This window comes from Cupressus sempervirens, chromosome 5 (assembly GCF_028749045.1).
Source record: "Cupressus sempervirens isolate cs-2001-9-10 chromosome 5, ASM2874904v1, whole genome shotgun sequence".
Classification (NCBI taxonomy): Eukaryota; Viridiplantae; Streptophyta; class Pinopsida; order Cupressales; family Cupressaceae; genus Cupressus; species Cupressus sempervirens.
The window spans coordinates 433132441-433146105 of NC_143122.1; the positions used below are offsets into that span (position 1 = coordinate 433132441).

At 33.1% G+C, this 13665-nt stretch overlaps 1 protein-coding gene across 1 annotated transcript in view; it reads left to right on the forward strand.

The window, feature by feature from the left end:
• The first annotated feature begins 6819 nt into the window (after positions 1 to 6819).
• LOC149556643 (3-dehydroquinate synthase) overlaps positions 6820 to 13665 on the forward strand; it is a 55560-nt gene continuing 48714 nt past the window's right edge. The window contains exon 1 of the mRNA XM_089831060.1: positions 6820 to 7236. Coding sequence (XP_089687186.1) covers positions 6908 to 7236 — 329 coding nt within the window. The 5' untranslated portion in view covers positions 6820 to 6907. The remainder of the gene's footprint in view (positions 7237 to 13665) is intronic.

Here is a 13665-nt window from a genome sequence, read left to right on the forward strand (position 1 = left end):
CTTACAATAGTACCCATATTTTTTCTCCTTTTTAAAGTTAAAAAATAAAGCTAGAAAGTGAGCTTGTTATATAAATTATAACTCTAGTTTCTCATTACTGAAGTTTATTATTATTGTTTATACAATGGTTTATTGTCACTAATTATTATTGTTGTGTTGATGATGCTGAGCATTTCATGGGACCCAATGTGATCAGTTTGAACAACTACATAATCTATTGTATGTGATTCTTCTAAACAATTTGCAATATCTTTAATTTGGAATTTTTTTTTGCTATATGGAGGCTTCAAATGTAGAGAAACTTACATGATATTTAGATATTGGTTGTAGGATTTTAATTCAAAGGTAATGTTGATGCTGATCCTGTTATTTATTTTTAATATTTATATGTTGATGTTGTTTTACTTGGTCATAAGAAAATTAGTCACGGTTTCTTAGAATGGTAATGTTGATGCTGATCCTGATCCTGTTATTTATTTTTAATGCTGATGCTATTTTAGTTAGTCATAAAAAACTTAGTCATGGTTTCTTTGAATGGTAATGTTGATGTTGATCCTGTCATTTATTTTTAATGCTTATGCTATTTTACTTAGTCATAAAAAACTTAGTCACAGTTTCTTAGAATGGTAATGTTGATGCTAATGTTGTTATTTATTTTTAATATTTATATGTTGATGTTGTTTTACTTAGTCATAATAGCATCAACATCTCATTTATTCATGTAAAACTCCCATTGATTCAAATGTACATGCGGATGAATTGCATCTCTCTTTTGTGAAAGAATTTGTGTCACTTTGATTGAGTAACCACCTAAGAAACTCTCAAGTATTTATTTATCTATTTTGCAAGGTTGTGTTTTTTTAATTTAGTTGTAGCTTTTAGTGTCATCACAGAGCTTTTCTATCTTGTACTCTCACTTTCATTGAGCAAGTAGTTGACCAAATCTTGTATGTATTTTCATTTTAAATTTATTTTCTTAATAGATCTCATTTAAAATTCTAGCGAATTTTCCATTTCAGTCAAGTTTGACGAGGAAGAATGATTTATGCAACTTAGTTTCGAGGTTAAAATTAATACACTTAATCAATGGACGTAAGCTTCTATAATGAATGTTTCTTAAATAATATATCTTGCTAATTGAATGTTTCATTTTATGTGTATTTGTTCATATTTTATATATGATTGATGGATTTAATTTGCCAATGTGTGAGTGTGGCCTTGGCCATGTAGTACTGAAGACCTTGCATACAACAAATAATCCAGAACGTAAATTCTTTTGTTGTCCAAATGGAAGAAAGGTTATTACTAATTTTTGTTCAATGTTTACATTTTTTGTATCAATTAGTTGTTGTGGAGAATACTAATTTAGATTTCGTATTGTAGGGGGATGGTGATTGTAATTTCTTTCAGTGGGTTGATGATGTCCCACCCACATCTATCGTAGCTAAATCTGTAGTACATGGAAGCACTGATTGCAAGTTGTGCAGGATCAGAGAGAGTGAAAACATGTTTCTTCGAGGAATGTTGGGAATTATAATTGTTTCAATATTACTAGTCTTTTGGGACCATATGCGTAAATGTAGTTAAAAGTCAAAGCAACTATTGTACATTGTAAAAGGGTTTCAGGGACCCTTCAAAACTTGTTTTCCTTAATCAAAGACTATTGAACACTGTGATTTACTTTATGGTTTTGAATAGAAATGGTGGACATATTTAATAACAATTTGACTATTTTTTTGTTTGGAACTTGTTTCTAATCGTATTGTGGTGACTAATTCTATTAAAACGATGTATAAATTATACTAGTTTCATTACTATTTCAATTGATTGTCTCTAATTTTAAAAAAAAATCATAATTTAAAAATTGAAAAAATAATCTTTTAAAAAATAAAAGCAATCCAAATCATTCAAATGTATAATGAAAAAAAATTCAATTGATTGTCTCTAATTTTTTTTAAAAAAATCATAATTTAAAAATTGAAAAAAATAATCTTAAAAACAAAAGTAATCCAAATCATTCAAATGTATAATGAAATTTTTTTAAACAACAATAAAAAATAATATTATTTCAATTCCGCTTTTGCACAACCAAACAAAGATTATACGTATTCCCTATCAAATTTTGGGTGAACCAAATAAAGAAGAAGAATACGTATTCCAATTTTGTATTCTTGGAATAACAAACTTGGAATAAGTATTCCTATTCCACTTGCCAAACGAGCCCTAAATATTTCTTCCCGACTCACATTTGTAACCACAAATTTAAAAATAATGAAGCAACATCATAAGCAAAATCTCAAAAGCACGCCCCTATGATTCCTCGTAGAGAAATTGACATTATGAAAGGTCCTAAGATTATTTTTGGGCCTCACAAAAATATTTCACCATCACTCCCGCGTTATGTTGCTAGCAGTATGCCCGAGCCTGCACTCAATATTGACTAAAAAAATCCAAAAAAATCAAAATCCTTATTAACGTGGTTATTGATTTGAAACATTTTGATCTAAGAGTAAATATTGAATGCTACTTGCAAAGGTGCTCTTGTGAGACTTGAACACCATACATTCCACAATTGTGTAGTGCTTTTTTCAGTGTAATCGATGCATAGATCACCTAAAATGTATACTTCCAATATTGATGCTATGACTATCTATTCCCAACACAAACCAACCCATCCACAATTCCTTCCAATGTTAAAGTTTCTTATTGTGACTATGGAGAAGAAGATCGCTTTTGGGGCTCAGATGATAATTGCTTTAATTCTAGAAATTTTGATGAGAAAAATGGACAGCTCTTGATGAAGTAGTGACCAATGTGACTAGCTCCCTAGATGCCAATGATGAGGAAAAAGAAGAAGATTACACCCAATTTCCAATCTTAAACAAAATAAAACACATCACAAAGGTGAGGATATATCCAAAAAATAATTTCATTGAAAACCCTCTTTACTCGTGTATCACATTTACTACAATTATAGCTATTATATAAAAATTATAGCTGTTATACAATTCAATAGTTAGTGATCTATCATTAGGATGATAACAATAAAATTGCAACAAGGCAATAAATTTAAGTAGTGCAAAGGAGATTTCTGTTACTCTTAAAAATTTCAAAAATTGAAGGATCAGTGTAATGCGTTTGAGGAAGGCTTCATCTTCTTCTCCAAGTTCACTTAGAAGGTAACCCGTTCGGCTGCAACCACCCTCCAACTTTTGGCTCATGAGAAGAAGGAAGAGGGCCTTGGGAATGAAGATTCGAAGCTGCTCTATTATTTCCTTGCGGAGGACTGGGCCAAAGTTCTTTTGATCAGGAAAGGCAAGAAGAAGTTTGCTAGTTAGTGGCCTTCCCCCTGATGGTCCTTTGTTCCTATGCCTAGTGCTTTTTAAGGTTCTCTGCTGGTTGTTTCTTTTTATCCTGTTTTGATGGTTTTTCTTTTTCTATTGAACTTGGGTATGGGTTGTGGATGGTATGATGCGTTGACCACCCACATGCCTTTTGTTAATTTGTTAAACTATGTTAGTGTTAAGTGCATGAAATTTAGCACTTCTATTTATTATTTTGATGCTACGTCTATGAACTTAGCACTTCTATTTACTGTTTTGATGCTACTTCTATTTTTGATGTAAATCGTTAAGGGATATTTGGTTCTCTGCTAGTTTTTTGCTGGTAGTTTTGCCACTGTTGTAAAGGGTCAACCCCCTTGTTTTGGCTGCTTTTATATTGTATTCATTTTCATGTGATATCATATTGATGCACCAATAAAACCTACATTTTAATTCAACTCAATTTTGTTTGGGTGTTTATGTAATTCACATACACAAAAATTCCATTTTAAATATATACAATAAATTAAAGTGCCCCTAATCAAAACATACATTTATATGTATGAATTCAAGAGCTAAAATGTCTTTTTGATTTTAATATCATTAATATATCTTTCAATTGTATCATTGGCATATTTAATTTGAAAGACATACACACAATAGGAAACATTTTAAACATTTGTGTTAAAATTTAATAGAATCAACCAATCATAGTTCATCTCTCATACATTATTTAACTATATTTTACTATTAGGAGAAGAACATCATTACATGCATACCTTAACTTCATGCACATGTAGAACCTAAACTTGATTTCAACAAATTTTTTTTGGTTGTCTTGTATGCAAGTTAGCTAATTAGAAATCATTGAATGCAAAAGGTAAAAACAATCATTTTAAAGTGTTGTTCAATACCCACTCAAAGATGAACCAATAACAAGTTTACGTAGTTATAAGAATGTCTTAATTTTCACACACAAATATCCTAATAATAGTACACAAATGAACCAATTACTAACTAAAAATCTAAAAACTAATCCATTATTACTATATAAATTATTACTACATATATTAGTACATATTTTTTTGAATTTTGAACTCTTTCCATAAGAAGATTATTAGTTCCTGCCTTGGAATACTTATGCATTCATGTCAATCCAAATATGACATTAACACTAACCAATCAAATTTAAGAATTTAAAAGATTATATGAGATTTAAAATGTTTATATCTTTTTTAAATTTTTCATTATTTTATAAATCACATTTTTCAATCACATTTTTCATCCATTCTATTGGTCCATACTATTTTTGGTAGGGGAGAAAATTAATTTGCTTCAACAAAAAATACAAATATTTTCTAACGACTTCATCTTGTATTAATGAATGTATTAATTATAACTTTATCTTTTTCACATTTGTGATAAGTTGATAATATTTTATTTTTTCTATCATTCTATCTTCCACCTCACACAACATGTCTAATCAATATTAATTATCACAATCTATTAAATATTTTTAATTTCTTATTTTAAATATATTTATTGTTAGTTTTACATTGATGTTTATTTTTGACTATTTGATATAACTTGTTCTTAAAACTTCATGTAATGCATAAGTTCAAATTATATATATATATATATATATATAACTAATAAACATTTCTTTTTAATATAATTTCATTATGTTATATCTTTGTATTTGTATTTCTAATTTTTTAAAAACTTTGCTTTTTTAATAAAAGTAGTTAAATTATTACTATTATTTTACTTTTATAAAAATAAATTAAACAATATTTTTTTAAATTATATTTTATAATAGTGTTTGTAATATGTATAATTGATAAGTGTTACAATTTTTAAATTATATTATTTATTATTATTAATATTTTTTATTTAAACAATTTATCATTTAGTTAAACATATTTTTTAATATTAAATTAATAATTATATTTTATATCAAAAAAAATACTAAAGAAATAACCACAAAATAGAAATAATTCAATTCTAAAAGATATATAAATTATTATTAGGTTTTTATAAACTATGTATTAAAATTAAATAGTTATATTTTATTTCTTATTTATTACATCATATTTATTCATCAACATATGTATTACATCTATTTATTATTTACAAGTGTAAATATTAAATTATATAGATATTATTTCATAATTGAAAATTACTTAATTTTATGAAAAATTTGAAAATACAAAACATTAAATAGTAAACTTTCTATAACTGTGTAAAATTAAACAATTAGTTTTACTTATAAAATATTTTTATATTTCAATACATTTCATTTTTTCTTATAGAAATGTGAGTTTTAATATAAAAATCAAATTCATAGTTTCATTAATTAAAATATAATAAATTTTAGTTCTTTATTATAACCATAATTTTATTTTGACTATTTGTTTTATTAAGAAAAATAATTATATTTAATTCTCTCTCACACACACAACTTATGTTGGCATCACTCTGTCTTACTATTTTATCTCTTTTCCTCTTCCTCCTCTATATTATCTATCCTTTTTCCCTCTGCATATATGTTTATGTTGTTATTGTTGTATAATGTTATTTATCTCTATCTATATCTCTATCCTAGTTTTTGTCCAATGCTAATGATTAAAAATAGTGTGAGTTCCATTTGATAATCAAGATGAGAATAATACAGAGTTGGGGGAGTTATTCCAACTACTTATAGTTGTCTAGTAGCATGCATGGTATGTTTAAACATATAATGTGATACTCCAAATGCTTCAGCGCTTCTTCGAGTTCTATAAGTCAATATTGGGATGGATATCTTTCCTCATTGCACATAATTTAAGTTGTCAATGTAGAAGGTGCAAATTTGTCTAAAGCATATGTATTGATCGTTGTATGATATTAAGTACATAGTGCCATATTGGGGACTTTGGCCTCTTACTCTTGGGCTTAAATGCCCAAAGATATAATAATATAGCACAAGAACTTAACAACAAAATATGAGCTATCCTATCAGATCACAAGCGCATTTCTAAGACGAGAATTTAACAACAAAATATGAGCAATCCTATCAAATAACAAGTGCATTTCTAAGCAAAAATTAATGCATTCATAATGTTAATTTAGATTCTCACTCATCTACACCTCTACAACCATTATGTGTTAGGCAGGAACTATGACACATTGCGTCTCTGGTTAAAAATCACATCTTCCCCTTATCACCACCACCACAAGTAAACCATGTTCAAACAAAACCAAATAATTTAAAAGTACACTTGAACCTTTGAAAAAGATCCTAATCTGAGAATCAAGAATTTAAAATCTGCCTTAAACGAGCCAAGTGACCCCAAGTGACCCCACTGCAAATGGCAGCTAAATTGTATAGAATAGTAGAGACTGCGACAGCCATGAGGCTCGCCAGTGGGTGGAGTAGGTGAATGATTGCCCGCTCTCCCTACCAAACAAATCGTGAAATAAAAAAATAAAAGCCAAAAACGCACGCAGTACTCGTGACTCTTCTCCCATATCACTGTCTGCTCAGGTTAAGGATCAATTACTCTCTGAAGCTCATAACAATCTAAAGCTTATTAGCAAGGACAATGGCGGCCGCTTCCTTCTCAGCACCTCTTCAATTTACTTCCCATTCAAATTATAATTCGAAGCTTTCCGTCATCAACAAGCCTAATAATACTTGTTTGGCATCGCCCCCTGCTGGATCAAGGGTTTCGAACGTTAACAAATGGCTACATTTGGAAAGAAATTCGAGAAGTTTGAGGATTGTTAGAGCAAAGGCTGCGCAAGTAGCGGAAGAAGCCCGGCCATCCGCTTCGCAGAAAGAAATGGAAGTGGTTAATGTGGATTTGGGCGATCGGAGTTATCCAATTTATATCGGATCCGCTTTGCTCGATCGCCCAGAGCTTCTTCAAAGGTGTGTTTTTTTTTCTCGAATTTATTGTATGCGTGTTTGCACGGTGTTTAAGGAGTGATCTCGTCTTTTCTTATTACTTGTCCGCTTTATTTTCTATTTTCAATTTGGCGAATTCTTCTTGTGCGGTGTCTTCAACCAACTAGGTGGATATTGTATTTTCCTCCTTGTTGCATTTTATGTCACGGGAATTTGAATCTGCGGCGCGTTTGCTTAGCTCTTGCTCACCCCATTAAACGTTCTTTTAGTCTTTTCTACAAAGATATGGTAAATCCTGGATCATCTTAAACAACAGTCTGTGCCTTTTTTTTAACTTTTCCCCTTTCGTTCGTAAATTTCCTTTTTTTAAAGTGAATTTGAGCTCTGGTTTCCAAGACTCTGAGTTGCGTCGCAATCAACGAGTTGCATCTGGTAATTTACTCAACTCCAACACTTTTATCATGTCTCTTGTACGTGTGTCCCCCATACTTGGCTGTGAAGTCGGATGCTTATTTTATAAATATAACATTAGCAAAAACACAAAGACTTCATTTTTATTCATAGACAAATCACATATTTATAGCTCCAATTGTGAACTTTTTTAAAACAAACTGGTTCTAATCCTAACGAACTGAGACTCTCGACAGTTGTTATCGATAGCTATTCAATGCTTAATGACGCATAACCAACAGAAATGCAATTTTCTTTTTACTTATTCTAAAATGCTTTACCACCTGAACTCTTAATTTAAACATCGTATGCCTCATTTTTCCTTTTTGTTTCCTTTATGATGCCTTGCCAAACCCTTTTTAATGGCCGGGCTTTTATTTTCCACAAACAAGGTGCATCTCGTCTAAGTCACCAAGGGCTTGCACCCATTTTGCCTGTAATATCATACCCAACAGGTTGGATCTTGTATTGTTTTTGATTCCAGCACTTTATCAATGTCTCTTGGGAATTTGAACCTGGGGATCTGCTCTGAGAGCCTTGTGCATTACCACTTGAGCTTATTTGGTTAACTCTCATTTTTGGGTAACCATCAATAGACATCATAACTATTATTAATTCTCTATATCATTGTGAACAGATTTTGCACTGTAATATAATTGCTGTACAGAAAACAACAAAAGATCAGAAACTAAAACTTATCACTACGACCATAAATACTAGATGCAAGAATCTATAAATGCATACAGTAGAAAACAACAGACGGAACTTGCTGGATGACTCTAAATACCTGTCACTACTTTTCTTTAATTCTGAACATAAAAATCTGCTACAGAAACTAAAATGAACTGCTAGCCGTTAGACTAAGACTTAAAATAAATTTGGACCTCGACCCTTTCTCTTATAAATCTGAGAAGTTTGAACTTTGCGGTTAACAGAACTTAATCTTATACTTCAACCAGAGATCTGTTTCTCTTATAGATTTGAGAAGTTTGGACTTCGTGCTTAAGAGAAGTAGATTTCACACTTCAACCAGAGAACTGTATGTACTATGAAGGATTAAATTGTGCACTCCATGAGAGTTAAGCTTCTGTTGGAATCTGAGTTTAACTCACAGTTTAACATAAAACAGGACTTAAAAAAACTCAGCAAATAAAGTAGAGATGAGAGACGATATTTTCCTCATCTATATAAAGCTAGCGCCAAAAAATTAGACTTGAACTTTAGTTTTCGGTAATTGTTGCCTTTGTAGAAGACCAACTGCTGTGCCCTAATTGGACCTGCTGTTCTTGTAGAAGACTGATTGTGATACACTGCATATTCTAACTCTCTCTCTTATTAAGGAAAGTGTTCTTCTTGATGTTAAGCTTTTCTTTGAACATCTTGAAATATCCTTTTGTAGGAGGCTTAGTCAAGGTATCGGCGACTTGGTGACAGTTGGAATGTACTACAGAGCCACTGCTCCATTGTGAACCTTGTCTCTGATGAAGTGGTACCTGATCCCTATATGCTAGGATTGATTATGAAATATTGTTTATTTAGAGCATTTTTTTACAACTTTGGTTGTTATAGAAATCACGGTAGTAAAGTTTTAGTTGTCAGCTTTGCCAGTCAGTTATGGAGCCAGATGGTTGGACAAGTAGTAAAACTGGCTGTCAAATATTCTGTTAACACACACGTGCGCACACACACACATCATTGAGTTTAGTTTAATCAAAAGTGCAGTGGCATAACACCAAACAAGAAGAATTAAGCACCAATATGAGGAATATAATTGTTATCTGATTTTCAACCCCTGTGGTATGTGAAACATGGTTCAGCAAGTAGTTGACAAAACCCCTCAAAGATCAGAGGTTTAGTGATGAAAACCCTTAGTTTCCTTTGCCAAGTTAGTGGATGAAAACTCAAGTTCCTTACTTCAGACGAAATTTAGAAAACATTTCAAGACTATGATACAAGCAAGCTGCAGATTGAAAGAAAGCTTACAACTGGATATAAGCTTTATATTTTCAAATTTGCATTACTTTTTAAATTCAAAGTTTATAGCTATCAAGATTTTAAGTTTGAAGTTAAATTAATATTTATAATTAATTATGCAAACATTATTGTCACTGTGGAATATATTCATAAGGCAAAAATGGGGAAAACTTAAAATGGGACATTACTCCATATTGGAATCTAAATTGAAGTAACATCCCAAAGTACTCTTCTTATCACTAGCACCACTTGATTAATTAGAATGTGAAAAGCCATATAACAACAAGTCTTCATCACCAACATATTTCTGTTCAAAGTACATTGGGCGCTTCAATCATTGTAGGACATGCTTTGTAGCAAGCCAGTGAAAGCTTGTGTTGCACCATGTATTTATTAGAATATTATAATGTTTCTTTAATGGTCATCTTAGATAGTTTCTATTTCCATCGTTAATTCACGATTGTTTCGTTTAAACATAACAGTATTGACTGAATTTGTTCTACACAAAACAAATGTTAGGCCTTGTCTTTACTAGGTACACAAGGGAACCTATCATTTTTTGGTACACAGATGGATCAATCAAATCGGAATCATCAGCAAATGACTAAAGATTTGCTACCATAGGAGAAGCCATGGGGTGGCAATCCATCATATGAAATGTCTTAAAATTTCCAATTACATACTTTTCTTGTTTAAGAAAAACTTAATCTGGATTTTGCCATACTTCTTGACCTAGAAAGTGGTGCATTAAGCTGATATTCTTCATATCAAATTCTTTTGGCAACTTTGTCTTGCATCATTCTATGAGTTAATCATCTACATATATGACTAAAACAAGCAATTTAAATGATTATTTGAATAGTAAATGTTGTCACAAAAGTTTGCACCCTTGTCCAAAGTTTTTACCTAAGGGCAACTTTGTGAAATATGGAAACAACCTCCAAGCTGTGGGACTTGAACTGTGAGGTTGAGTTTCCAGAGAAGGCCGACTTCCTTTACTATCAGGGTGCACCTAATTACACTTGGAGAGGAAAAAGGAGAAGGAATGCATGAAAGCAAATCTACCTACTTTGACCTAAGGGGGTGATGCACCAAAATAGAGTGTTTGACCTTATCTCTTCCCATAGATACACAGTTAACTAGTTATAACCTCAAAGAATACAGATTCAAACCTTGCTCAATTCAACAACCACATGTAGATTAGACAACAAAAGAATGCTATAGGAAGAGTCTTCACTTAATATCATTCAAATGTCAAAAGTAGATACAATCATGCAAGTTGCAGAATATGGACAAAAATTTTTAACCAAAGGCAAAGAAATCTTGCATAGTGTGTTAATAGCTAAAAGAGACTCGACAGAGGATTACAATGGCTTAGAGGCATGAGAAATTACAGTAGTATGCATAGAAGCAATACCAGAGAAGTAGAGAAGATTAACCCTTACAAAGATTACAAAGTCTACCTTTATAGCTTAGGCATAATTGTGATATCTCTAACTAAAGTTACTTCACAACCACCACCATTAAATGCTTAGAGAATAATCAAGATGATCTAAACAGTATATTTGATTTGGAACACTTGCAGAGGCATGAAAATCATGGAAACCCTGACTGGAACAAATCCTGAAGTAATAGAAATGGCGCCAATCAATGCCAGAACTCCTCAAAACGGATGATCAGACGGTGGGAAGAGTGTCCATTGCATCGTTAAAATCCAACATTAACTCGGGGTGGTTGGGATTGATTAGAAAGATCAGATTACGCGAGAAAACCCAATTTTCCTTCGTTTCTAGTTTACAAATCAGCAAGGTTGGTAGTCAAACAAAGTCCTGCAACCAAGATGAGCCACGTGGGCCAATAACCTTTTATCTTCCTACCACCTTGCGAAGTCTTCATCAGTTTGATTGCCTCATTGGCCAACTAACTACGCCACCTTCTAAACTTGATTGTGATGGCTTATGGAACCATGACCTAATTGCGATGTGATTGTAGTGTTTACTTCCTTTATTGGGCTTGCTGGGACACGTGGCCCTTTGGCACTTGCTCGCAATGCTTAAAGTCCTTGTAATTCCATAATGCAGGCAAGTGACGATCGTTGATCACCTTTTGATTGATGATCACGAAAGACCTTAGTGATTACTGCGCTTGCCTTTTTAACTTTTGGGCGCATGGACTACTCAACATTCACCTCAGCAAACAGGTAAGCCCCTGACCAATTAGAACGAAGCAACTAACACATACTTTCCACCTCAGCATGACCTGACATCCAACTGGCACTACCCTTTACCCCAAGCTTCCCACTCGGAAGAACGACCCACATGTCCATATGTCATAACATTGTTTCCCCGCATTGTCAGAAGGTTTGACAAAATACAGAATGTAGGAAAGCGACTGGCAATAGAAACCCAGCCGTATACCAACTCGCCTGACAACCTGCCTGACACCTTTACTTCATTCGTGGCCCATAAGAAACAAGACCCACACGCCACATGGCAGCGAGGTGCTTGCCGCTTTATTTAAAGGTTGTTCATTTTGAGAAAGTGGGAAAGCGCCCTCCGTGGATCTATGCAAGATCTGACGGTCCGAAAATTTGCAGGAGCCCAAAAATAAACTTAGGAGAATATGGAAATGTATAAGGTTTTAATTCCATTTATTTTGTATTTCCAGTGGCATTATTTAATATTAAATGTTGGGCGTGACCGTTTAATATTTGAATCCAAATGTGGCAATTTTGGTGGGAGGGCAAATTTGGCCAACAATTTTGGCAACTCAGGGGGGATGCAAGCCAACTATGCATAGACCAGTAGCCTATGCATCCATTGGGCTACAGAGTCATAGAGAATGTGAGAATCCACCCAGAAAAACCCTAAAATTGCAGAAACATGCCTGGGAACCCCAAAGTTGCCTCTCCGCAACTTCTGCAAAACACATGTGCTCGTGTACTTCTTGCAAAATAGGAAACAAGAAAGGAAACTGACCTAATTATATAGATGAAACTCATCTTTTATTAGAAAGACTTAAGATATATTCCATCAACTAGAATAGGCAAAATTTCACCATTAGGCCTGGTTAGTTGGAAAGCATTGGCCTGTCTGCAACTGATGACCACATAGGGACCGCTCCATAGTGCATCAAATTTTGAGTGCCTCCCTAGTTTTGCCCCGTCTGCATTCCACTTTAATACCAGATCACTTTCTCTGAAGATTCTGACCCTGGCCTTCCTATCAAAGCTCTTTTTTATTTGTTACTAATGTGCCTCTAGGGTCTGCACGGCCTGTATTCTTTTCTCTTCCAAATCCATCAGCTTTGCCATTCTTACTGTCATGGCATCACTTTCCATTAGCTCCAATTGATGAGCTAGTTCTAGAGATGGGAATTCAAATGAAATTGGAAGCCTTGCTTCCCTGCCATATACCAACTCAAAGGTTGAATTTCCTATTGCCCTCTTAGGTGTTATTCTATTAGCCCACGATGTTGTCTTCAACTTTTGATGCCAACATCTCTGGTTATCCTCTAGAGTCCTTTTCATAATCCTTATTAGGTTTTTGTTAGATGACTCAGCCAATCCATTGCCTTGAGCATAGTAGTTTGAGGATGTGCTCAAGTAAATATTATGGTCAACTGCCCATGCACAAATTTGAGCTCCTACAAAAGATTTTGCATTATCTGAAATAATGGTTGGAGGGGCACCAAACCTGGTCACAATTCCATTAAGGAATTACAACAATTGAAGATTTTGTGGCATCCTTTAATGCAACTGCCTCTATCCATCTAGTGAAGTAATCTGTAGCAGCTAGATTCCATTTGTGACCAAAGCTAGAAGGAGGATTGATAGGGCCTATGAAATCGAATCCCTATTGAGCAAAAGGCTGGTCCACCCGAATGGGATGAAGAGGAAGAGCTGCAAGTCTTTGCTTACAAGAGAAGAAGGCACATTTTTCACACTTCCTCACATACTTATGACAATCATGGAACAAGGATGGCTAGTAGTAACCAGCTCTCATGATCTTCATTGTAGTTGTCCTTGCT